Source organism: Pteropus alecto, unplaced genomic scaffold (genome assembly GCF_000325575.1).
Source record: "Pteropus alecto unplaced genomic scaffold, ASM32557v1 scaffold90, whole genome shotgun sequence".
NCBI classification, from domain to species: Eukaryota; Metazoa; Chordata; class Mammalia; order Chiroptera; family Pteropodidae; genus Pteropus; species Pteropus alecto.
In genome coordinates, this window is record NW_006429894.1 from 1514345 (window position 1) to 1538187 (window position 23843).

At 49.2% G+C, this 23843-nt stretch overlaps 1 protein-coding gene and 1 long non-coding RNA gene across 2 annotated transcripts in view; one reads left to right on the top strand and one right to left on the bottom strand.

Annotated features, from left to right (window-relative positions):
• LOC112477226 overlaps window positions 1-3660 on the bottom strand; it is a 4698-nt gene extending 1038 nt beyond the window's left edge. Inside the window, exons 1-2 of the long non-coding RNA XR_003045363.1 lie at window positions 3453-3660; window positions 1049-1214 (exon numbers count right to left, since the gene is read on the bottom strand). This is a non-coding gene — a long non-coding RNA (uncharacterized LOC112477226). The remainder of the gene's footprint in view (window positions 1-1048; window positions 1215-3452) is intronic.
• Window positions 3661-7553: 3893 nt separating this feature from the next.
• On the top strand, window positions 7554-20782 carry ATP6V1G3 (ATPase H+ transporting V1 subunit G3). Its single transcript, XM_006904429.1, has 3 exons — window positions 7554-7635; window positions 16735-16835; window positions 20569-20782. The coding sequence occupies exons 1-3, from the start codon at window positions 7554-7556 to the stop codon at window positions 20740-20742; spliced, it is 357 nt and encodes a 118-aa protein (XP_006904491.1). The 3' UTR covers window positions 20743-20782.
• The last annotated feature ends 3061 nt before the right edge of the window (window positions 20783-23843 follow it).

The window sequence follows — 23843 nt, forward strand, 5'->3', positions numbered from 1 at the left end:
TGGTGGGAGTTGTTTACACTGTGATAGACAGTTAGCTTAACTACTTTTTGTGCATCGTTGTGTTGAACTTACAAGCTCACAATCACCCTACAGGGCACGAGGCATCACTCTCCCCATTTTTAAGATAAGAAGATGAGCTTTGGAAAGGTCCCTCAACCCGTCCAGGCTGGAAACAGAACTGTCTGATTCTAGAACTCCTTCAGCCATGCGCTGTCATCCCATCTCCTCCCTGGTCTTAAAATCAAGGATTATTAAGAAACTATCTGATAACGGCCCTAATGGCAGCAAAAGAATGACCTCAGATTATTCTAAAATATCCTTTTAAGAAAATTAAACTTTCCGATGTTTAGTCACGCCTTCGGGCAATGCATATTTATTAAGTGACTACTGCTGTGTGCCAAGGACACTGCCAGGTTCTGGGGCGGGACAGACGGAGAAGCCTTGGGCCCCAGTCCTTGGTGATCGGGAGAGACACACACGCAAGTGGAAACCATCACCCAGAGGGCTGTGCGCCATTCTTGGGGAGCCCAGGGCGCTGTGGGCATGCAGAAAGGGGCTATATCCCCCCTCCTCCGAAAACGTCAGACCCACGACACGAACTCAGGCAGCACAGGCTCACAGCGCTCGGCGGGGCTGATCGCGAGCTGAGGTCCGTCCAGGTGTCTGTCCGGCGTCACACTGCCCTAGTCTCATTTGTCATTTCCAGCTGTGGGAAACGTCAGTCTAGCTCTTTTCCAGATAAACAAACAAACGAACGAACAAACAAAAACTCTGTGTGTGTTAAGAATTAAAAACTGTGAAAATTCTCTGTTTTCAGGCATTTCATTTTCTCATCTCTTGAGCGTCTCTCGCAGTTCTCTCTCTATGCATCACATTCCTTTTAAGTTACGGAGCCCACAGTTAGAATCGGTCCCCTTAAAGGCATCGCGACACTGATGGGATCATATGAGAGCCCGTGTCCTGCGAGGCTCCTCTTGTTTACCCATCCGGGGTCACGTGGGCAGAGTTCTCTTTGCACAAGAAATTCTCGAATAACGAACGTACGTACCTTCGATGTCCCTCCAAGTCCCTTAAATCACACCAAGCACGATGCTGTTCCCGTTTCTCTTAAATCACACTCCTCCAACTTTTGAACTTCTCCAGTTTTCAGAACTGTCCACGTGGTATAGGTTTTCGGTTCACTTTTAAGCAAATTAATAGTTCAGGAGAAGAAACTAGCAAAAGCAAACACACACAAATAAACTGCAGGTTCTCGTTAAATGACTCACGAATTCCAGTGTAAATACTTCTTATTTACAGTAAACAACCAAAAACAATTGTCTGTTTACACTAAAAATACCTGCCCTACCTGATGGACATCGCATTGTGTGCTGTCAAAAAAACAAGAATGCTTTATAGGAGTTCGTGTTTTTTAAAGGTTGGGAAACTATTTTGAAAAATAATTGAATAATCATTCTGACTCTCAGCAAAATATTTCAGGGGCTGTCACAGTTGCAACAGTTGGGTGGAAATATAGAAACATCTCTTAAGATTCATCTCTGATTTATAACTGTACTTCGCTGAAACTCCTACTAAAAATTAAAAAAAAGAAAAAACACAATGATAAAAGTCTTTGTAATAGTTGATGCTTTTGTTTGTCACTTTGGTGCTGGGCATAGAAAAACACATTGGATTTGTTGCGGCTGACAGATACATAGATAATAGACTAGATAAATGGATAGGGAGAAATATAGATACTAGTAGCTAAACGTTCTGTAGTCTAGATCTTTTTCTAAGTGCTTTCCATATATCATATTATTTTATCCTCACAGCTCGATTTCTTACTAGTTGAGGAATCAGGAACAGAGAAGTTAAGTAACTCCCTCAAGGATGCATAGCAGATACATGACAGAATTAGGCTCAAAAGCAGCACCGACCAGCTCAAAGGTAATATGAGCCACGTATGTAATTTTGAACTTTCTAGTTGCCACATTAAAAAAAGCAAAGAGAATTGGATGAAATGAATCCTTCTACGTTTATTTCATCTCATGCATCTGAAACATTACCTCAACGTGCAATTGATAAAAATAATTAATACGATATTTTGAAGGTTCTTTTACGCATACTACGTGTTCGAAATGCAGTGTGTAATTACACTCATCGTACATCTCATGTTGGACTCGCCGGTCAAGTTCAAGACCTCAGCGGGCAGGTACGGCAAGTAGCCAGTGGGTACCCTTTGGCACAAACAGCTCTAGAATCCAGACGCTTTTGATGATTATTATTATTTTTGGGAGGCTTGGCATAGAGCAGTGGCAGGCTTCCACGGACCAATGTTTCAGATCGGGTGAATGGATTTAATTCACATAAATATATGTTGGTTCTACATAACGATGCAAGTGTTTCACACCTGCTTTGACTTCGGGGGGAGCACAGCGCAAGCTGGCAGTGCCACCTGCCTTGGAGGAGACCTGGAACCCATCTTATGCAGATACTCCCGGCCGTCCCCCGGCTGCCCACGTGCCCAGGCTCCACCCTGTGACATCAGGGCCCCTCCTGGCCCCCTCTTCACTGCTCACCCCCGGCCCCCGCCCGCCCTCCAACCAGCCCTTCCTTCTCTGACGAGCCCAGCTCCTGTGGCTTCGAGTACTTCTAACGCCCTTGCACACGCTTCTGTGCTAATGCGCCACATCCGCTGTGGCCAGGTGCTCCTTTGGCCAAGGGGAGATGACATCCTCGGAGCCCGGACAGTGTGCATGGGGACAGGACTCGCCCCGGGGAGAAGGCTGCAGGGGCCATTCTTTCTCTAGGTCTGGCTCTCGGCATGTGCTCATTGGCGCCTCACCTCCCTTTTATGGAGGTTTCCGGAACATTCTCCAGGGTCACCAATGGATAGCTCCAAGGGTGTCCCTTCTTCCCCTCCCCCACATGCCCACGAAGGAAGAAGCGGGTGAAAGGAACATTTGCAGCCGTCCTAGAAGATTAAAAAACAAAAGCCAAAAAATAAAAAAAAACCTCCCAGAGGGTGGTGGGGGCGGGGTGGGGAGAATAAGGAACCCTCACCACGGCCTCCTGGTGGGGGCGGTCACGGGCGGCCGGCATGCAAAGCCGTCTCGGTTCACTGTGAGACGGCTGGGAAACACCATCTTCCCCCCCGTCTTGTGATGTCCTCGGTCCCCCAGGAGCAACTTCTATGCCGCCCCCGGACACGGGCGTCCCAGCCTCGTCACTGCCCCAACCGGTGTTCCAGCCCCGCGGGGTCCCACTTATTCCACCCCGAGGAACCTCCTCAGAGGCGCCACGTTTTCAGACCCCATCTCAGGCTCACCTGCCGCGTTCTCTCGTGGGGTGGCACGCGGGCAGGAGCAGAGAACTCCGGTGGCTGTTGGTGACAGGCGTCTACAAAACGGTCTGGACACACTGACCGCCGCCAGTTGTCCCTTCTCCTGCCACACGTCAATCATCCGACTTACCTACAGATGCTCGTTCTTTTCCATGCGAATCCCTCAGTGATCTGCTTCTAAATATCCCCACGGCGGGACGGAGTTCCCGGCGGGACGCACACGAAGGTCTGCGTGAGGTCCTCGTCCCGATCTGGCTTCTCAAGAGCCAAACGACCCAAACACGTGACCTGTGTTCTCTGCATCTCAGCTTCTTCACCTTCGAAGCGGGCGGATGGATGCCTGTCGCACCTACTCCACGGTGTCATCGTGAGACTCGACTCAGGCGGCGCGCGAGGAGGTGTCGGGCACGGCGCCGTGCACTTCACCTGGAAGAAAGTGTCGGCATAGTTTTCGTGTACGTGTCCGAATGCCCACTGTGCGCAAAGCACCGCTCCAAGCACAACCACGGGTGTGGGGGCCAGGTAACACTCAGGCGGGGGACGCTCGGGCAGGTGACACTCGGCCGAGGCACACATAAAGTCCTGGAAGGGTATCGACGGAGAAGAGGTCGGTCAGGTCTGGGAGGATCTGGAAAGTTCCATCCTTTAAAGTCCACATGCGAAGTGGGGGAGGGGTTGAATGATTTATTTTCTAGGCAAATAAGAGAGAACTTTTCCAGGCGGAGGGATGAGCCTGGATACAGGCGCGGGTGACGGTTTCTGGTGCCGAAGAGAAGTGAACGGTGTGGCGAACCAGCCCGGGGAGAGAGGGGAGAAACTCACAGGATGAGAGGAACGGGGACCCCCCGCCCCCCACCATCCAGTGACAGGGGTTTTACACATTTACCGCTCAGCCCCGGCGAACGCGCGCAGCGTGATGGGCTCGCGCCCCGTAGGCGCGTCTGGACTTTTGTTTTCCTTTAAGATGGAAGTTTACAGTTTTGAAGTGACCTGGAAGCTCCAGGCCTCCAGGACCCCGGGAATCGACCTGCGTGTCCCGGCTGCTCAGATTCAAGGGCTTAAGCAACATGGGCGAAGAGGAAGGAGCACATGATGCGCTGAACTGTGCAGAGGCGATGACGGCACGTATCAGAAGAGGAAGTCTGAGGAGAAACGAAACTGAGAAAAGGAGAAATTAAAAGACATGTACACTGAACGCTGGCCGAATTTATAATTATAGCTATTCAAAACGTCCAACGTTAAACTCTTTTTCGAGTTAAGGACAGACATAAATCAGAGATGTTTTACTGGGTTCTTTTAATATCCAACCACTAGAGCTTTTCCAGACTTTGTTTTTAAGGTTTTTTTTCATTTTTCAGTAACGTTTGGTTTGCATTTTGCACTAAGACAAAAGAAATAAGAAAGTATTTCTAAAAAAGAGTCAAAGGGCAGAGGCCTAAAGATACAGACTGTGATTCCTACACTTCCTTTTTTCACAAAGTTGCTATGAGTAATATGCCCATTTCTCTTCCTCAACTGAAAAACAAAATCCCTTCTACTCTTTGGAATTTTGATAAAAATGGATAACCGCATGCTCAATTTGTCAATGAAAATAATAATAAATAATAATGACACCATATAATACGATAATAAGTAAGAGTATTGTCAAATTACGTTTCTTGCATAGTGACACATAGAAATCATCGACGTTAGCATTCCGTTAAAACGGACACCAAAAATGATTTCTACCACTCAAACTAAAGAAAAGTGTATTATTTGGTTGAATTTCTAGGTGGCAGAAAAAACTTTCGTTAAATAAAGGGAGAGAAGTGATGTGTGCGACCTTAAAGAAAATATGATGAAAAGTTCCTGCTGTTGGAACATTCACTGCGAGTTACACGTGTGTAGAAAGAGCTCGACAACCCTGTGTTAGTGGCGACGGTCGCCGGGCGAGGCCTCTGTCCTACTGAACCTCGAGGTCATTTAGAAGCTGGCGCTGCTGCTGGATTCTGATCAGAGTCTGACAGCTCCGTCAGACCAGGATTTAACCTGGTCGTTGCTGGGCGCTGAGTGTTTGAATTCGCCCTCGCGCCGATCAGTCCCAACGTGACTCATCGATGCACGTGGCTGCCGCGGCGGGAGAAGGTGCCGAACATCTTCTGGATTTCGCAGAATCCGTCTTCTCTGTTCTCAGTGAATGTTCGGATGTGTGATGTCCTCTAAGCTGACTTGAACGACATGCACGTTCATATTATACTGTTTGTGAAAACTGATTAGGATGAGGGGAAAAAAAGCCTCGCCCAGTGACGGATCTGCTTTGGGAGGGATCGCCTGGATGTGTAATGTCCTCTAAGATGACTTGAACGACATGCACGTTCATAATATATTGTTTGTGAAAACTGATTAGGGAGGAAAAAAAAAGCTTCGCCCAGTGACGGATCTGCTTTGGGAGGGATCGCCGTGTGCTGGGGAAAACGGAAGCTTCTGCCGACGAGCATCTGATTCAGGACCTCGTCCAAATCACGGCGACGTCGCGTCTCTCCGAGCTTTTAGGAGACTTGGCATCTTTCGACAGCAGGAGGAAGAACCATCTCCCCCAAGCACCCCCACCTGACCCCTCCCAGCCACCTCCTTCCGACCGACTCAACTTTCTCCTATAACTCAAGACTGGGCCTCTCTCGGGAGCGCGTGCAGGAGGTAGTCAATAAATGCTGCCGGCACGAGATTCGAGCAAGTGCCTCGTAACGGTGTCTGCCTCCCCGTGCACGGAAGTCGCCGATGGCCTCCGTCCCTTCGGTGAGTGCAAAGCGCAGCGAGGCCCAGGGCGGGCGGGGCCGGAGCCGGGGAGGCCTCCCGACACCTGCTCCTGCTGGCCGCCCCCTGCGTCTGTTCCCCGGGCCATTCCTGGTGCGGTAATTACTGTAACGATGCAACGAACATCCAGTTTTATGAGCCGATTCCGGATGAATGAAAACGAAAAGCAAAGCCGCTCCTCTCAGGAAGATCCACTCGAGGTGACAGACACGCAGCAGGGTGACCCAGAGGTGACGGACACGCAGCGGGGTGACCCAGGTCCGGGGGTGAGGCAGCTCCCATCCGTTAGGAGAAGCGACTGCTGAAGCCTTATGGCATGTCCCCCCACACTGCTTTACGGCCGTCTCTACATCCGGGCCCGTGTTTGCAGAAACCGAACCTGGTTTTTATGGGGCGGGGCGGGGGGGGCACTAGAGGTGCATTGTGGGAAAGCGATGGTGTCTGAGACTCCAATCTGCAGATTATTTCAGGGAATAACAAACAAACAAACAAACAAACAACAAAACGACCCTGGCCGTTAAGTCCAAAGATTACCTTTTCATTTCAAATACAAATTTCAGGTAGGTAGAAATCACGTTTTCTCATTCTCCGCTGTGGCAGGGCTCCCATTTGTCCCATCACTGCCGGATCGAACCGGATCGGGACAGGTGGATCTCACTGACCTACTTGAGGACAGCGCCCACCGTGAGAACCGAGGGATGTAAAACGTGTATTTAGATGATTTTAATTGGACCTGTGAACCTACGGTTGTCATTTCCCTCAACACGGGGTCGTCACCACGGCAGGACCTCTGCAGGACTGCGGCACAGGGCACGACTTGGGGGCGATGCGCGCCCCGAGAAACGCTTTCATGCCTGTCCCCGGAGGCCGAGGGCGGAAAGGAAGAGCTCTCGAGCCCACCTCCCGTGCACAAAGCCAGGAAGTCGCCTCCCTGGCGGATGGTAAATAAGCCTGTCCCACGCAGGTAACCGAATCACTAGAAACGAAGAAAGAGAAAGATCTAAAACCAGAGCCGCGTAGACAAGGACGAAGCATATGGCCTTACGACCTGGAAGGAAAGGTCAGTACACAAGTCGATGCTTTTTGGAAAGAAGAGGGAACAAAGTTAATTGTCCAAAAGACGCCGACCTCGTGTTTTTTTAAGCAGACTCCATGCCCCACTGACGCCTCCTAATTTCACAGAGAAGAGCTGAAGCTGGCAGGGGCATCGGGGCCCCAGCTCGCCGCGTCAACGGACCTGTTTTGCTGGACTCCACCCTTGGGCTTTCCTTGGGGCCCAGCTCTCTGGCCAATCAGGCCATTTGGGGACAAACAGCTGTGTTTGGAGCTCACTGTTGACACCACAACCTGAGTTATGTGGTGCTTTCTGTGAGGATAAACAGACCTGTCCCTTTCCTGATTTCACAGAAGCTGCTGGACTTGCAACGAGTGAGCCGTCATGGCCAGCCAGTCCCAGGGGATCCACCAGCTCCTTCAGGCAGAGAAAAGGGCCAAGGACAAGCTGGAGGACGCCAAGAAAAGTAAGTCTCCATGCTCTCTGACCTGCGAGGGGTTTGTCCCAGAGTGGACGAGGCAGTGCCCGGAGCTGAGCACGGAGCTCAGTGGCAGGCCACGTCTGCTTCAAAGCCCAGTCTGCTCTCTCCCTGCGACCTTGGCCAGTTCGTGGAAACTATCCGGTCATATGTCCCCCCACCATTACCGGGAGGGGACAGAGTTCCCTAACTCGGACCCATCCCTTTGAGAGTCCATGTATGAAACAAAGTGATAAGAAGTATTGAAGTTATGGGGACATAGGCTTAAGCCTTGCCTGCCACTTCCCTAATGCCGCCACACCCCAGTGTCTCAACACTGTGACCCGGTTCAGAGATAAGCAACTTCCAGAATGATCTGCTCGCTGGTGAGTGAGCATGAGCGAGTTACTTGTCCTCTGTAAGCATCCGTTCCTGTTTCTGTTAAATTGCGACAGTGACGGTGAGCAGCTCTTCGTCGTCCCTCTCTTGATGGCATTTCATTGCCGATGCTTTAAAAATATGTCCATTTTATTCTCGTTTTCTAACTTCCTGTTTGTTTTGTCCCGCATCCGCGTCCTCACACACGGAACGTTCTCGATAAACTTCAACCGCCTTCTTATTCTCTTCGATATCCACGCGCGCCCAGCATTCCCATTTTGTGCACGTAGCAGCTGAGAGGCCGTAATTTGCCAAAGGTCGTAATTTTGAACAATAGAAAAGATCACGTGCTTACCCTTAGTTAATCCTCACGTGAACCCTCTTTGCAAAGGGGAAAATGACACTCGGAGAAACGATGCGACTTGCCCAAGTCCTCGCGGGGGGTAAGTGCTAGACTCAGGACTTGCGTGGGGCCTGATACCCACCCCGAGATCTTAACAGCCTCACCGCACAAAACGTGCGTCATTTCTGTAACGTCAGCCAACAGCGCAGACCTGCAGCTCCTACGCCGTGGCTTGGGCCAGCACCTGTGTCTTCCCTTTGTCCCGTGTCCTAGCACGACTTAATCTATGATAACGTGCCGTTTACATCTTCCTCATTAGATTCTGAGCCGAGCGAGGCAGGGGCCACGTCTTGACACGTGGCTCTTGTTACTCTTTGCGTGAGCGCGGTGACTGGGCCGGAGCAGGGACGGACACAGCTCATTTGACCGTGCTGAGCGGGCTGTGGGGACAGTACGTCGCGGCGCCAGGCAGGATGTCAGGAGGGAGGCCGTCTCGTCTCCCGAGGTTTCCCATTTTCCTTCCCGAACGCCCAGCAGCGTGGGCACCAACCACCACAGGGGCGGCTCCACGCACAGGTGCCGGGGAGGAAGGCGGGGGATGATGGACACGGACGTCGCCTCAGCCGTGCGGACGATTCGTGCGAGCAGAGAGCGATTTTACAGAAAACAGAGCGGTCTGTGACCCGCCGGTCGGGACAGGGTAGAAAATTCCCTTTCCTGTCATTCAGATTTCATAAACCACCTTAGAAATGTCCAGGACAGAAGAGCAGCTCGTTTTAAAACGTGAGCATCATGTTACCTTCGCTTCCTCATTATGGAAGAAACAAAAAAGACACTGTATCGAGCCCGTACGTAATCAGTATGATCGCACCATTGGCATGATCCTTACAGGCCAGCTCTCCTTTTCCAGTTCCCTCCCTGGCCCGCCACCCTCCGGTGAGCGTGCTCCGCGCGGACAGTCGCTCCTCACGGCTGGGGAAGGCACCCCGAGTTGTTCGTATACAAAATGTTCATCGCGTGTGCCAGGAACTTCGGTATTTGTGTACTTTTCCTCGGGCTTTGTTGATGAATATTCAAGCAAAGAGTCAACCCATAATAGAAATAGCCAGGCCTCGCAAGCGTTTTGGAAACTATTTTGACTTTCAACAAGTCACCTCTGCACTCGGTTCTCCGGAGAATGTCGGTCTGTCCCCTCTGCCTCGGACGGGCTGGGCTGGGAGGCCCGTTGTCTGTCACCGGCTCAGAGGCGTTTTCTTATAAAGCGCTCCTCTGTGGATCTGGTGCTTGGTAAGGTCTCTCGTATTTCACGAGTTTTCATTTCGTGCATTTTATTTAATTTCATCAGTATTTATGGGGTGCCGACTGATTTCTAAGCCACTTTGATGTATTCGTTGACGAGGAGGCCCAGACTCTTCCGCGAAGGATACGCCAGTGACAGAAACGCGCGGACGAGCGTGGAAGGGAGAGGGGCAGAAAGGGAGACGTGGGGAGGAAGGGGGACAAGGGACGTGCCGGCGGCCGCCGTTTTCAGAGACCCAAATATTCCACTTTTTTTTTTTTCATAAAGAGATTCGCTTGCAAATCTGCCACATCCGAAGGCCACATAGAGACTCAGGATGAGAACCCATGAAATCACCATGGCGAACGCATGGCGGAAGGTCTCTGAGCACTTTCTCTTTCTTAAACCCATTTCTTTGAAAGCCCCTCACGAAGTTGTCCCGAGCCCCAGGCCCAGCCGGAGCAGGACAGCCGAGCGTGTGTCCGAGGGAGGGCCGGCCACAGGGAGGGAGAGGAAAAACAGAGCCGCTCGCGTGGCCAACGTTTCGGGAAAACGCAGGATTAATAAGGTGGTAGAATTTATATGTGACGCTGCAAAAGTATTACCATGCTCCATTAAGGACGACCGGCTCGGAGCTCCAGGGCTGTTACGCGACACCGTTTATGGCACAGGCGTTTGGCCGTGAGGGATGCAGAGACAGGCTGTGGACCTTGTGGATCAGAAAAATCTTCGAAAGGCTGTTTGTTAGGTCTGGAAATGGAATACGCTGCCCCCTCCTCGCCGACAGTCGCCGGCCACAGGGAGGGACCGTGCGAGGGGCGGGAGCAGAGCCCGAATGGGCTGGAACACCTGGCGTGTGACGCAGCAGAGCAGGAGAAGCGTTGGCCTTCTGTTTGCTTGTTCACATAAACTTGAGTTTCTTCGTCTAAGCCGCGGAGGAGCTCTGAGTTTCGATCTCTTCTCTCGGTGAAATGAAAATACAGCCAAGACACTGCGAGGGTTGGAAATGGCACCTAAGATAGTGGAGTGCACGCTAAGTAGTTGCTTTTATTTTTAATATACGTAATGTGTGTACTTGGATATTACTATAATAACAATGGAAGGATGGGCTAGAATGGGCTAGTTTCATTCTTTTTCGCAATTTCCACGAGCTCTGGGCCAGCTTGCCCTGGAGCTAGGGAGACTGGACGGCTCCTGGCAAGGTGACTAGAAGAGCTCAGCTATTTGCCTCTATTTGCTGATTACGGATTTAACTATACGTATTAGTTAAGACACGCACACAGACTGCTATGGGCAAAGCAGCCTCGCCGGTCGGTTGAATTCAGATGGAGTCACAGTAGGTTGGCATTAGTTTCAATGATCTCACTTGCAGTTCACAGCTTTTGCTTACAAAATTGTTCATTAATCAACACGTAGAAGTGGGTGTGCTGGTCCAGGACAAGTTACATGTTCATGACGGGAACCTCGGACCTGCCTCCGATCTCCAGGTTTGGGGCGATGACTTGTATCTTCAATCGGGATTAGATTAGGAATTCGAGGTCCCATCAGCAGCGGGAGGGACGAAGATTTGTGTTTCTCTGAAATATGTGATGCTTTTACTTCCAGTGAGGCCCTGTGAGGAGAACCGAGTTCTTTCACAAACGTGGAGAACACGGCTCTGCACGGCCGCCACGCTCCTCAGATGCTCAGAGGCACGTGGGTCGACGCCACGTGAAGAACCCGTGTTTTATTATTTTTAAACATGCGCCATCGTCCCTCCCACAAATGAACCATCTGTCTACTTTGGGAGCTGCCGAAAATAGCATTTGTGTTCAACTCAAAATGACAACTTGTGTGATGGCATATAGATTGAGAGACACGGCAGGTAACGCAAATATTCGAATACGAGAAAATCCGAACAAGCAGGTACATCAGAAAGTTCTAAAAAGTAGCACAATCCCCCAACGGTCTCTTAAGCACAGTCTTCCACGAGGTCCTCACCGAATCACAGTCTAGGGCAAAATTAACACCTAAGGAAGTATTTCTGCTTTCGACTTGGATAATACATCGGCTAGTACAGCAGCGCGGATGAGTTTTTGTGGGTCTGTTAAAATCAGCTAATTGCCTGTTTGTTCTCACATATGCAGATACTCTGAGTTATTTAAGCAAGCCCCTCGATTTAGTCAGTTCTTCACGATGCAAGTGGGTATCTTGGTTCAAGAGGACATGACTTCTAATAAACTAGTAAAATACGCTGTGGCCTTGGAACTTCCCGGCCCTGTCTCGTGCGTTTTGTGGGCTTGTAAACTCCTTCTCCTTCTTTACAGCCCACAGACTAATGGGCTATTGGTAAGTATATTGGACTTTCATGTCTTCGAGTGGGTCATATTAAAATAATAACCACAGACCATTTTCATCTATTAATTCCATTTGATTCTACTCATTCCAGGATCTACACAAAACTCTTTGTGATTTTTTTTTTTTTTAATAAGGAAAGTACAAGTAAAGGAAAAACAAAGACAAGACCCGGGAAGCAGATCGATGGATAAATTACATGGGGGACGAATCGGACACCGAATGAGGCGGTTGTTTTCCTTTCCCGGTGACTCGCCTACAAAATTGTTCGTTAATCAACACATAGAAGTGGGGGTGCTGGTCCAGGACAAGTTACGAGTGTCTGATGTCTGTGGGAGGAGAGCGAAATACGGCACTTGTTGAACCAGGCTGATTCTGTCGTAATAGTAACAACCCCGAAAAGCCGAGAAAGGTTTTTGCTGGTTTGGGGGTTTTTTGGTGTCGTTTGTTTTTTCTGGGTGGGGGAACAGAGCAAAGCTGGTTCGTGGCAACAGGGAGGAATCTCCAAACACGCCCGAGGGGCTCCTGGTCCTCACGGCACGTCAGGGTTTCCGCCCGGGTGACGCACTCGCGTGAACACCTGCCCTCGGGCTCCGCCTGCCACTCCCAGCTGGCATCGCCATCTCTGTTCGTCACTGCGCCTCTGCATTACTCTGCCGGGGCTGCTGTGACAAAGTCCCACGCACCGTGTGGCTCCCAACAGCAGGACTAAGTCCCCTCACGGCTCGAGGGGCCGGAAGTCCACACCCAAGACGCCAGCAGGACAGGTCCTTCTGGAGGCTCCCAGGGCGCGCCCGGGCCGTGCCCCCCGTCCAGCCACCTCGGCGTCCTCCTCGGCTTGGAGCCGCGGTGTTCAAATCGCCGCCGGTGGGATCACGTGGCCTCCTCCCCGTGCGTCTGCTCTGTGTCTCTGCCTCTTCTCGTTCCTGAATGTTGGCTTTGCCCTGGGGTGAGGCCTCGGCCCCCTTTCTCCTCCCCCTGTCCACTCTCCCTCGATTTCGGTCCCCAGCCCGTTGCACGACAAGCACACACAGAGACCCAGAGGCACGCGCAAACCTGTCTCCCTTCCAGGCCTTTCTCCTGGGCCCCACACTTGTCTGTCCAGCGGCTTCGAACAGCCGCAACTGGCTGTCCTCGGGGATGCCGACGGAGGCGTCCTTGGTGACATTCTGAGGGCTTCTCCACAAACTCAGGCTTTACTCGCTGCAAAAGGCCCCCGGCAACTGTGCCTGTCCTTCTAATAACGATTCCGAATTACCGCGTGGCCCGTCTTCGCGCACATAACGCGTTCTTCCTGGTCCCTGTGCTGACTTTTCCTGGTCGATTATGAGATCTGCTCTGCAGATGAGGAAACTCAGGTTCAGAAACTGCCTCGCCCCCTACGCGAAGCTGCTGACATCTTAGGGCGGGACTGGGGTGCAGCTCTGAGCCCCGTCTGGAATGGCACCTGAAATCCCATCTTCCCCACCGGAAGAAGGTTCCAGAACTCAGCTAGCAACCCGAGCAACATGCTACGGGGTTTGCCTCAGCAGCAGCTCGTGAAACGTGGACCGGATCTGTCTGCGGAACGAGCAAAGTGTCCAAAGATGAACGAACGACCTTGGTCGGGTGGCACCATTTACAGAGTCCCTGAGGACAGCTCAGAAAGGTCCTTCTTGCCTTTGTACTGATTCCCAGAGGGACCGTGCGCCCCCACGTCTGTCCTGGCTCACAAATCTATTCCGCTTACGGCTCTCTCCCGGAACATCGTCCCCCCCCCCGCCAGGCACACACACACACGCATGTGCACGCACACACATGCACACACACGTGCGCGCGCGCGCACACACATGCGCACACACACACCCCCGCAGCCCTCTCTGAGCCCATCCCCCCCCCGCCACGCACACACACACACACACACACGTGCACGCACACACACGTGCACACACACGTGCACACACATGTGCACGCGCGCACACACACACCCCCGCAGCCCTCTCTGAGCCCCGCTCTGTGTATCTGGTTCTGTCTGTTCCTATTTCCGACTCCGCTCACGTGAGACATGACTGTTGGGGTGAAGGGGAACCTCGGATTCCTCAGATTTCCAGAAGTTGCCATAAACATGGTTATTTTTCACTGTCTCAAAATGAATAGAATCGAGGTGTGCATTGCACTGTTTTCACAGTCGATCGTGTGTATGCTTTACAGTTTTACGTATTTTATAATTTTCCTCTTGGAAGCTGGAGCAGCACGTACGTCATTCCGAAATACCCTGTGCGTGCCGGCCGGTGGCAGGGCTGTCCCACACGCCAGCCTCTGCCCTGTTTCTACGCCGCGCGTGATACGTAGAAGGTGTTTGACGGATGCTGAATGGAAGGGGGGTGGGTAGTAAAGGTGGCCGGACGAAGCGAGGCGCCCTCCTCTGCTGTGCCCCGCACGTGGCTTGGGCAGCGTGTAAAATCAATCATAATGCACAAGGCAAGCTCGTTTCCTAAAACGAAAGTCTGAAAACTGGGCCTGACAAGCCTGCGTGACCTTGGGTCCACTTGGGGACCAACTATTTGACGCCCGTATTTCTATCTGGCCGCCCCCGCGTGTGACTCAGAAGGCCCCGAGAAAGAATCCGAACGCTTTTCGGTTCCCAGCAGCCATGCTCCTCATGCTTTAGAAGAAAGAGGTCTGATGCTAAAATTTGGAAGCCCTGGCTCGCAGCCAGCGAAGCCAGCGGAGGTCACGGGGGGCGGACCCGATGCCCGCACTTGGCTTCCGCTCTGGCGAAACGGGGCCCTCGGGGCTCCGGGCTCGTCCCCGGATGAAGTCACGGTGGCGTCTGCAGGCTCAGGCGGGCAACGGCTGAGTCTCGCCAGGACGCAGCTGGGCCGGCAGCCGTCCGCCTGCGGCTCTCCCGCTTAATCGAATGAGCACCAGCCGGTGACCCGTGCCGTGGTGGGGAGTCCCAGACACACTGCGGCGGAGCCCGCGCACGGCCCCCTAAGCGGGAGCTGGGTGGTTCGGGGCCAGGGCTTAGAGGGAGAACTTCTCCTGTTGTTCTTGTTATTTCTCAGAGCCCCGACTTCGAAAGCGCAGTTTTTACGTATTATGGAATTAAGATGATGTTTTACAGGACTTATTTTATAAAACGGTTACGTGCCCCGCGCGACCTAGGATTACTAAGAAAATGTTAATAATCGTTTTAATAATATATTTTTATCCTACGTTAATGACAAGCAGTGATAAGGAAGTGGGCCGGGCTCACAGACTGGTTTTCTCTGCCAGTTGTCACCTGTGTCGTCTGGGCCTCCCAGGTGTCTGGTGAGGACGGGAGGGAAGACGGGACCCTGTGTACACGGAACGGTCGTGAGCGGGCATTAGGGAGGAAGAGGGGCGTGCCGCCGGGAGCGGTCCTTGAACCTCGAGCTTCCGCAGACCTCGGATTTTAAAGAGAATAAAGACAGAGGCCGATATCTGTTCTGAGTGAGGTCTATCGAGGCCCCTTCGAGAGGAACAGGCATTAATTAAAAGAGACCCGTTTCGATGGATCTTGAGTCCGTCCATGTACAGTAACTTGCAAAGCAGCTCACGTCTCGCAGGGAGAGAAATTTAGAAACCATCCGCACGCGGCCGCTACCAAGAGACCCAGAAACACAGCACATGAAAACGTGTATCTAGATGACGGATAAAAGTTCACGGTGAGATTTTCCTCTATGCTACTTAATCAGAACGCAGTTATTCAGTTCACAGTCCACACGATATAAGAAACCTTTGACAAAAATCACAAACAAACGCTTCAGAGACCTTATCAGAGAAAAGCAACTATGCGAGATAGAAAAGGCTGAAGGTGTTTAAGGGAAAGGGAGAGACAGCAGACTCGGGAAAAGGAGAATTTTAATACAGTTCAGAGTTTCTTTAAGGTTTTAATGATCACAGAGCGCCAGTGCCTATGGTGGTGGGTAGCGGGGGCATAGCAGCAATTAATATTAGTCTATAACCCCCCAAACTTCCTCTGCTTGCCCCCAAAGTCATGTGCTTAGCTAATGACCCGCTCGGCATTGTGTTTGTCTGAAACTTTCATCTGCCATGCTGTCTGCCGGCTGAAGGCTTACACCTTTGCTCTTAATAAAAGCAAAGAGAGCTACTTAACTCAGCTCCTAACCATCAAAAACGATTGGTTTTACGACCACTTTCAAGTCCCCCTCAGGGCAAGCTACTAGGGGGAAAAAATATATATATATATATATCCACTTTGATGTGTTGTAGGGCTTAATCAGACATCCTAGAGTCGAGAAATGGCAAGAAAAAAAAATCCCAATAAAATGCTTTAAAAAATTGTAAGTCGGTTTGATAGAGTCTGAGTTGCAAGTTTGTAGGGTCGGGGTCTGGAGCTCTGCCAGCATTAAATCAGATCCAGTTGGTGTGGATGGAGGGGTTCCTGGCAGCAAATCCGGACAGAAAACCTCACCAAATAATGTGTTTTCAAGCAAGTGACAGCGAAAATCTGTTCTCTGCCTGTGACCGCTGTGAGCGGTGGGCAGATACGTTATTTAAACACGGAGGTGTGAGAGACTATGTCGTCATTTCCATGTTCTAAAGAATCCAAGGGAAAAAATAAGGAAATTTTTTAACATCTTTTTTTTTTTTAAAATTAGTGACGCTTGCCATTCTAGAAAAAAAAAATCACCAAAAAAATAATGAATAATGTACACCTCACCTTACGTGTTTTAAAATCTAGCTGGAAATTCCACGTATATTGAAAAATATGTATCATTCCTTCTCCGCCCCTGTTAAATTTCAGGAAAAGTCAAGCGAATAAAACAGGCTAAGGATGAGGCGATGGCGGAGGCCGACCAGTACAGGATGCTCAGAGACAAGCAGTTCCAGCTGACACAGTCCAAGGTAAGCGAGACGGTCAGCACCGGTGTTCACGCGATGCGGGCCGCCAAAGGTGAACGTTCACACGGCGGGACGCGGAACACACACTGGACTGAGCAGATACGGTGCGGCCAAGGCTGAATATCACACTGAGTATTAAACATGACCGAATTGCTGATTTTTCACTTTCGGTTTCAAGGCTTTTGGATCTGTCCCCAAGTATCAATCAACAGTCATTATCGCATACACGGGATATATGAAAAATCTTATTTTCAGATACACAAGTTGAAGAGATCAGTGAAAGTATTATTCCTATCACAGGCCATTGACTAACATATTTTAGCAAGAAAAAACTTCAGAACATGTATCTTTTGTCTGTGAATGTTAGCAGCAGAATCAACAAAAAGTGTCACACAGTGTCACAGAGTGAGTTTGTTGGGCCGAATTTCCTTTGGTGAATTCAGGATTTACAAACGATCGAAGGAGACAGTGTTGCAAATTGCTGGAAAGTCTTCTGGTGTTCCCTTTTCAGCTGGGATGGGTCGTGCAACAAATCTTTCATAAAAGTATTAAAAAATGCTTTTTCTTTCACGAGCATTTACAAAATACCTGCAGTTGACAGTAAAAAATACAGGCACGAAAGTTTCAGAGCCGACACCTTCTTTTCATGTTGCGACATGGTCTAAAAGAAATTATTAAATGTCATGCGCTATTCTAAAGTTGATGCGAATATTTGCTTTTGGCCTCAGATAAAGCCCCGTCTGGAAGGCTGACATTGCAGTTGGAAAACCTCTCTGTTTACAGCTTCAGTTTTTAAAGGGGAAGGTGTGGAGCTTGTGTCAGGTTAGGTGACCCGGATCCCAGGGCAGGAAAACCTCTTCTCCTGGGCTGTTCCTTAAGAGAAAAAGTCCTTCTAGAATAAGCGAACCACTCTGCAAGAACAAATGCTTCTTACCAATATTTGGAAAGAGGAATCATGAAATGCCGCGTCCACCTGTGCGTTTACAGCCCGCCGTGCTCAGCTCTGGTTCTCTCTCTAAGCTGTCGGCTCCGGAAATTTCAGGCGCTTACCCTTTAGTATAAACGGAAGATATTTTTTTAAATGCGAGTGTAGGAGAAAGCACGTCTTTATACTTTCCTGAAAGATTTATTGGATGAAGCCAGACAGTCGAAAAGGAAATCATAAGGAACAGCAGTAGACGTCTCAGCAACCGGCGACAACAGCAACTTTCGTCGTTGGTGATGTTTTCTACGGCCCATGTCATTGCTTGTTCTCTGCTAATCATATCTGTCTCCCTGCTCCTCAGACCACCCAAACATGCCGCCAACACAGGGCCCGAACATGCCATCACCACAGGGCCCGAACATGCCATCACCACAGGGCCCGAACATGCCACCACCACAGGGCCCGAACATGCCACCACCACAGGGCCCGAACATGCCACCACCACAGGGCCTTTGCATATGCTACGCACGCTCGCTGGAATCCTTGCTTTAGACACGTCCATCTTTCCTTCATCCGTTAGGTCCTCTTCCCCGCTACCTTCCCTAAAATTGTGTCTCTCATAAAAAACGAATTCCTCCAACACAGTGACAGCGTTTCCCACGGCCGGATATATCACATATTTACATTTTTAGCTTATTGCCCATTTTTCCTTCTGAATCGTAAGCACCAAAATGGCAGCTCCTTTGTCTGCCTTATTCTCTGTTGTTTTCCTCAATATTGCAATATAGTATCTGTCTGTCGTCAATATACAATCAATATTCATTCAAAGAACGAATAGACATTGCTTGTGCCTTTATCTTTCCTGATAAGTCCTGTCGTAACCATGACTATCGGGAGCTGAGAAAACACTCATTCTTCCCACCAACCAGCTCTTATTATCCTGGTCGGATGATTCTAATACATGTATTACTTTTTTCCAAGTAATAACAAAACCGACCATCATTTTAGAAAGCGGCTGGGTGAGATCTCAAATGGCGTTTCTCCAGAAGAACCTCAAGATGCAAATCTGGTTCAAGACATTTGTTCTCTGCTTCGGAGAGGAATCAAAACGCCACATTGCTCTTCTAATTAGAGCTCTAAGCCAATTTTACAGTGAGCCGATCAAAAGCACACATAGCAAGGTCAACGTGCTCCGGCCTCAGCCTGTTGTGACACCATTAACAACGATCTTTCCTGCCCGTGACCTCCACACGCCGACACAGCGCCATTCCAGCCAGATCTCGCCATTGTTAACCCAGGGCGAGTGGGAGCTCTGGGAGCAGACCCCGGAAGGTGGTTTTCTGCCTGCTGTAGGTGTGCGTGCACCTCAGTGTTAACTTTCCTTGTTGCTTTTTAGCTGTTGTACGTGCATGTGGGTTTGGTTTGGGTTTGGTTTGGTTTTTTGAGTCCTCTGACTTATCAACAGAATCAGATATCCCACTGCGGGTTGTATATCGACAAATATTATTAGATCAGAGATTTAATTTTCCCTTACCATTTCTACCCAACCTCACATCTACTGAAGAAGATGCTGCATTGCTAAAAAGAAATCTGGACTACGATGGGAAATTAAATCTCTCCTGAATGCAATGAACGTGACCGTGGACCATGAATCTGAACAGAAGACCAGAAAGTGGTCGAGCGCCTTGGGCATATTAAAGATTTTTGTATCTTTAATCTTTCTTCCTGAATTCATATCATCAGAGCATTTCGTTTCCTTGAAGCAACCACAGGTTGAGAATGCAAAACAGTGTATGGCATCGGAACCTCTGTTTTCTCTTAAACAGGACCTTTCAGACAACTTACAAAGAAACTTATCGGGTGTTGAAAGATTTCCCCAACACTATCGGTCATTGTGCTGTAAAGCTAGACACGTCGGTCTCGACACTGAAATTTTGAAAATTAACATGGAAAAGTCCTCTCGTGGCACCCTTGACCCAAACGTACCATTACAGTCACATAATTGTCAGTTTCTAATTGATGTAGAGTCCCAAAATATTCAGGCAGCAGGCTTCTGCCACTAAGAGCAACAGAACACAGGTCACAAGTTTTCCGTCACACCTGGAGATCTGCTCATCCGGTGCCATTAGACAAATCTGTATTGAGCATCTATTAAGTGCCAGGTGGTGTTTGAGGCACTTATAATTCATCAGTGCACAAGGTGACACTTATCCCTGACTTTATAGAGCTGGCATTCATTCACTTAAACTCCTACATGGCTTAAAAAAGATACATTTGTGCATGTAAAAGTATCTTACTGGGCATATTGTAGATGTATCTTCCTGAAAAACAAGATCTAATCAGTTCAGATAATTTTTTTAAAAAACTGACGAACCAGTATTTGCCCTTTAAAACCAGCAAAAATGAGTTCAATGATGTCTTTCAACTCTATCTTCCAGACTTTCAATTCAGAAAGAAAGCCATAGGGAAGATGTAAAAACTGAATGAGAATGGTTATAAATACATGAAAATATGATATTAAAAAAAAACTTCTATGCATAGCATAATAATAGTGAAATTGCATTCAGTTTGTACTGTGTGGAGGTCATCTGAAGGACAAGCGACCTGCTATGGACAGCTTCCATGTTTTTAGGAAACTTTATCCATCCCACTTATAACGTTGGGGATCTTATCCATTCTCTGAAAAATTCTGGAAAAATAAAACATAATGTGCACGCTATAGAACAACCACGGATACATAGGCTAAATTGAGCTGATAAAACAAAGTTTAATGTGATGTATAGTGCAGTGAACTCTGTTTCATTTTCATAGATAATGGGCTCTCAGAGTCATCTCTCCGATGAAATAGACAAGCAGACGCTGGAGAAGATAAAAGAATTGAACGGAAGCTACAATGCGTGCGTGGAAAGTGTATTAACACAAGTTTTGAACATGGTCTGTGACGTGAAACCGGAAATCCACGTCAACTTCAGAGCCACCAATTAAGCATGTTCCCTCTCGTTCGGTAAAGTGTGTATGCATGTCACCTGGCTGCTTTTGGCTTTGTGTTCACATTAACAAATTTGAAAGGTGAATCTTAAACTTACTCGACACCGACACATTTCAATGTGACATAATTCGCCCATCTGCATTGAATTTAAAAGTAAACAAAGCGTTGTCACCTCTTCCCGGTAACAGGTAATGACCTTGTCATTTAATTTGCAGTGAGTCGAGATGGAAGAGTAACTATTTTTTGACACTTGACAAAAACATGGACTCGACTCCTTTTTGTGGGTGGGGTTTTTTTAAAATTTCTTCTTTTTTATCGAGTTAGAAAATGAGTTCTTAATTGCAGTTGTTAAAAGATGCTTTTAGAGGAAGATATAATTGTGACTCCCACATAGACAAAAGGGAACAGATGTCAAGGATTTTATTCAACTCGCTCATCAATGACGTCACTTGTAAGATGTTACCACTAACTCAAGTAAGCATGCTGAGAACTGCACAGACAGAGGAGAAGTCGGATGGAGGGATGATGGATGGAGGGATGATGGATGGAGGGATGATGGATGGAGGGATGATGGATGGAGGGATGATGGATGGAGGGATGATGGATGGAGGGATGATGGATGGAGGGATGATGGATGGAGGGATGATGGATGGAGGGATGATGGATGGAGGGATGATGGATGGAGGGATGATGGATGGAGGGATGATGGATGGAGGGATGATGGATGGAGGGATGATGGATGGAGGGATGATGGATGGAGGGATGATGGATGGAGGGATGATGGATGGAGGGATGATGGATGGAGGGATGATGGATGGAGGGATGATGGATGGAGGGATGATGGATGGAGGGATGATGGATGGAGGGATGATGGATGGAGGGATGATGGATGGAGGGATGATGGATGGAGGGATGATGGATGGAGGGATGATGGATGGAGGGATGATGGATGGAGGGATGATGGATGGAGGGATGATGGATGGAGGGATGATGGATGGAGGGATGATGGATGGAGGGATGATGGATGGAGGGATGATGGATGGAGGGATGATTAACTTCAACTAACCAGATATTCTTCTCTTTCAAGTATAATTTTAAAAGAAAAATAAATGATAACCTGATGTTTAGGCTTAAAAAAAAAAAACCCTCAGGAGGCATAGTAGGTTGTGTTATGATCTCCAAATTCAGCCGTTGAGACCTACCCCCCAAGGTGATGGTATCTGAGGCGATCATGGTATTTGGGGCCCTCGTGGGTGTGACTGGTGCCCACACAGCGGGAGGCTGGAGAGCCTGCTCTCTCTCTCCCTTCCACTCAAGGGCACAAGGCGAAGGCAGCCGTCTGCGACCCAGAAGGGCCCTCGCCAGAACCCGACCCCACCTGCTCTCTGACCTTGGACTTCCAGCCTCCAGGACTATGAAAAACAAACACGTGCTGTTTACAAGGCCCCCAGTCTGTGGTGCTAGGTTATAGCAGCCCTCGAACTAAGACAGCATGTCATGAACCCAGTCGCCTAGACAGCCATAGGTACTTGAAGTGAAATGTAGGAATGATCTCGATCCCATCGTGGCGGGCAGTTATGGGCGTCCCATCTACAAAACGGGGAACGGATCAAGGACCTTGCCGGCTGCTGCTTGGGTGACAGGGGTGGCACCGAGCCTCCGACCCGGCGAGAGGACCCCGGCGTCCCCACTCTTTGACCCCCACCCCTCTTCATTACTCACATGCTGCCCCCCTGAAAACCCTCTATGTTTACACCACCAAGGATCCCGGGTCCTCTGATTTTCCAATAATATATGCAGACAAATCTTAACTCTGGTCTAAACAAAATTTAAGTCATAAATTGTAACTGTTACCAAACCATTCGGACCCCGTTTCCGAATAGAAACCGGAAGGATTCTGCTCATTCGTGGTCTGCGCTGCCTGGGTGCGGGTCGCTTGCTTTTCCCCCGGAACAACCGAAGAGAAAACGTTTGCCACATGCTTTAAAAGCTCAGAAATTTTCCATTCTGTATTCCCATTGGGGAAACGTTTCCCTCTGTTTCCCATTTTGGGGCAAGAAACCCAAACAGGTTGGTTTATCGGTTTTGTGCGATAGGTTTCTCCATTTACCAGAAAGGCAGTTAGACTCCCCGATTAATGGCCAGAAGAGTTTTCTAGAAACACCGTCCCCAAACTTTCCTTTTTTGGTTGGGGGTGGGGCTGAGGCATCCAGTAAACGTCCTCCTGAAAACGAGGACAGCCTGCAGGACGTCCCCCTCGACACGGACTTGGGGACCCCACGACCCGAACCCACAGAGCTGAGAGACGCAAAGCAAGGAGAAAAACAGCTCATTTCAAAAGTTATCACGTGAAAAGGGAATTGTAAAAAAACACGGGCTGGTGATGGACCTCGAACACCTCGTGAGAAACACCTTAAATATTTCACCTCACGGAAACCATCAAGATGTCACTATTCCGGATGTAAAAAGGTAGAGTATATTGTCTGAAACGCCCAGGATAATAATAAATTCCTGAGCCTGCACAGGAGTCAGGACGATTTCTTAAGCTTTGAACATCATAGAGACAGTCGCTAGCATCAGTACAGGGCTTTCTCGGCGGTAAACTGGCCACCACGCCCGGAAGACAGTGACGAAAGCAGAGTGTGTCTGGTCCCAGCTCTGCCCCAAGTTCTCTACTCACTCACTCTCCCTGGGCTTCAGGTTCTTTTTAAATGTTTTAATAGACAAAAGGATGTCGAATTAAATGATTTCTACAGGCCCTTCCCCATCTAATTCTATGCACGACATCAGACCTATTTCAAAGAGCAGCGTTCGCTCCTACAGCCGCCTCCCCTACTTCGGTAGCGTGGGATAATTTTTCCAGTGATTCTACTTCTAAATGCGGCAGGAGTTTGTGCCCGTCCCCAGCAGCCTAGATTTTCTGTAACTCACACAGTTTTACATTCAGATCTGGTTTCATATCTTTGTCCAACTGTATTAACCGAATTAGTCATTTTCCAAGAGCCCTCACGCTCTCCTGGATGGCAGAGCTGCCAGGGTTTAGTTTATTGACACAGGAAAAAGGTTTTACATGTTTCAGAGATAACTCACTTATCTT

Bases quoted from the DNA above. Each gene is read 5' to 3' on its own strand.
- ATP6V1G3 (XM_006904429.1), top strand. From the start codon at position 7,554: ATGGCCAGCCAGTCCCAGGGGATCCACCAGCTCCTTCAGGCAGAGAAA. The intron at 7,636-16,734 runs GTAAGTCTCCAT...GTTAAATTTCAG, and splicing joins GCTGGAGGACGCCAAGAAAA to GAAAAGTCAAGCGAATAAAA. The intron at 16,836-20,568 runs GTAAGCGAGACG...TCATTTTCATAG, and splicing joins TCCAGCTGACACAGTCCAAG to ATAATGGGCTCTCAGAGTCA.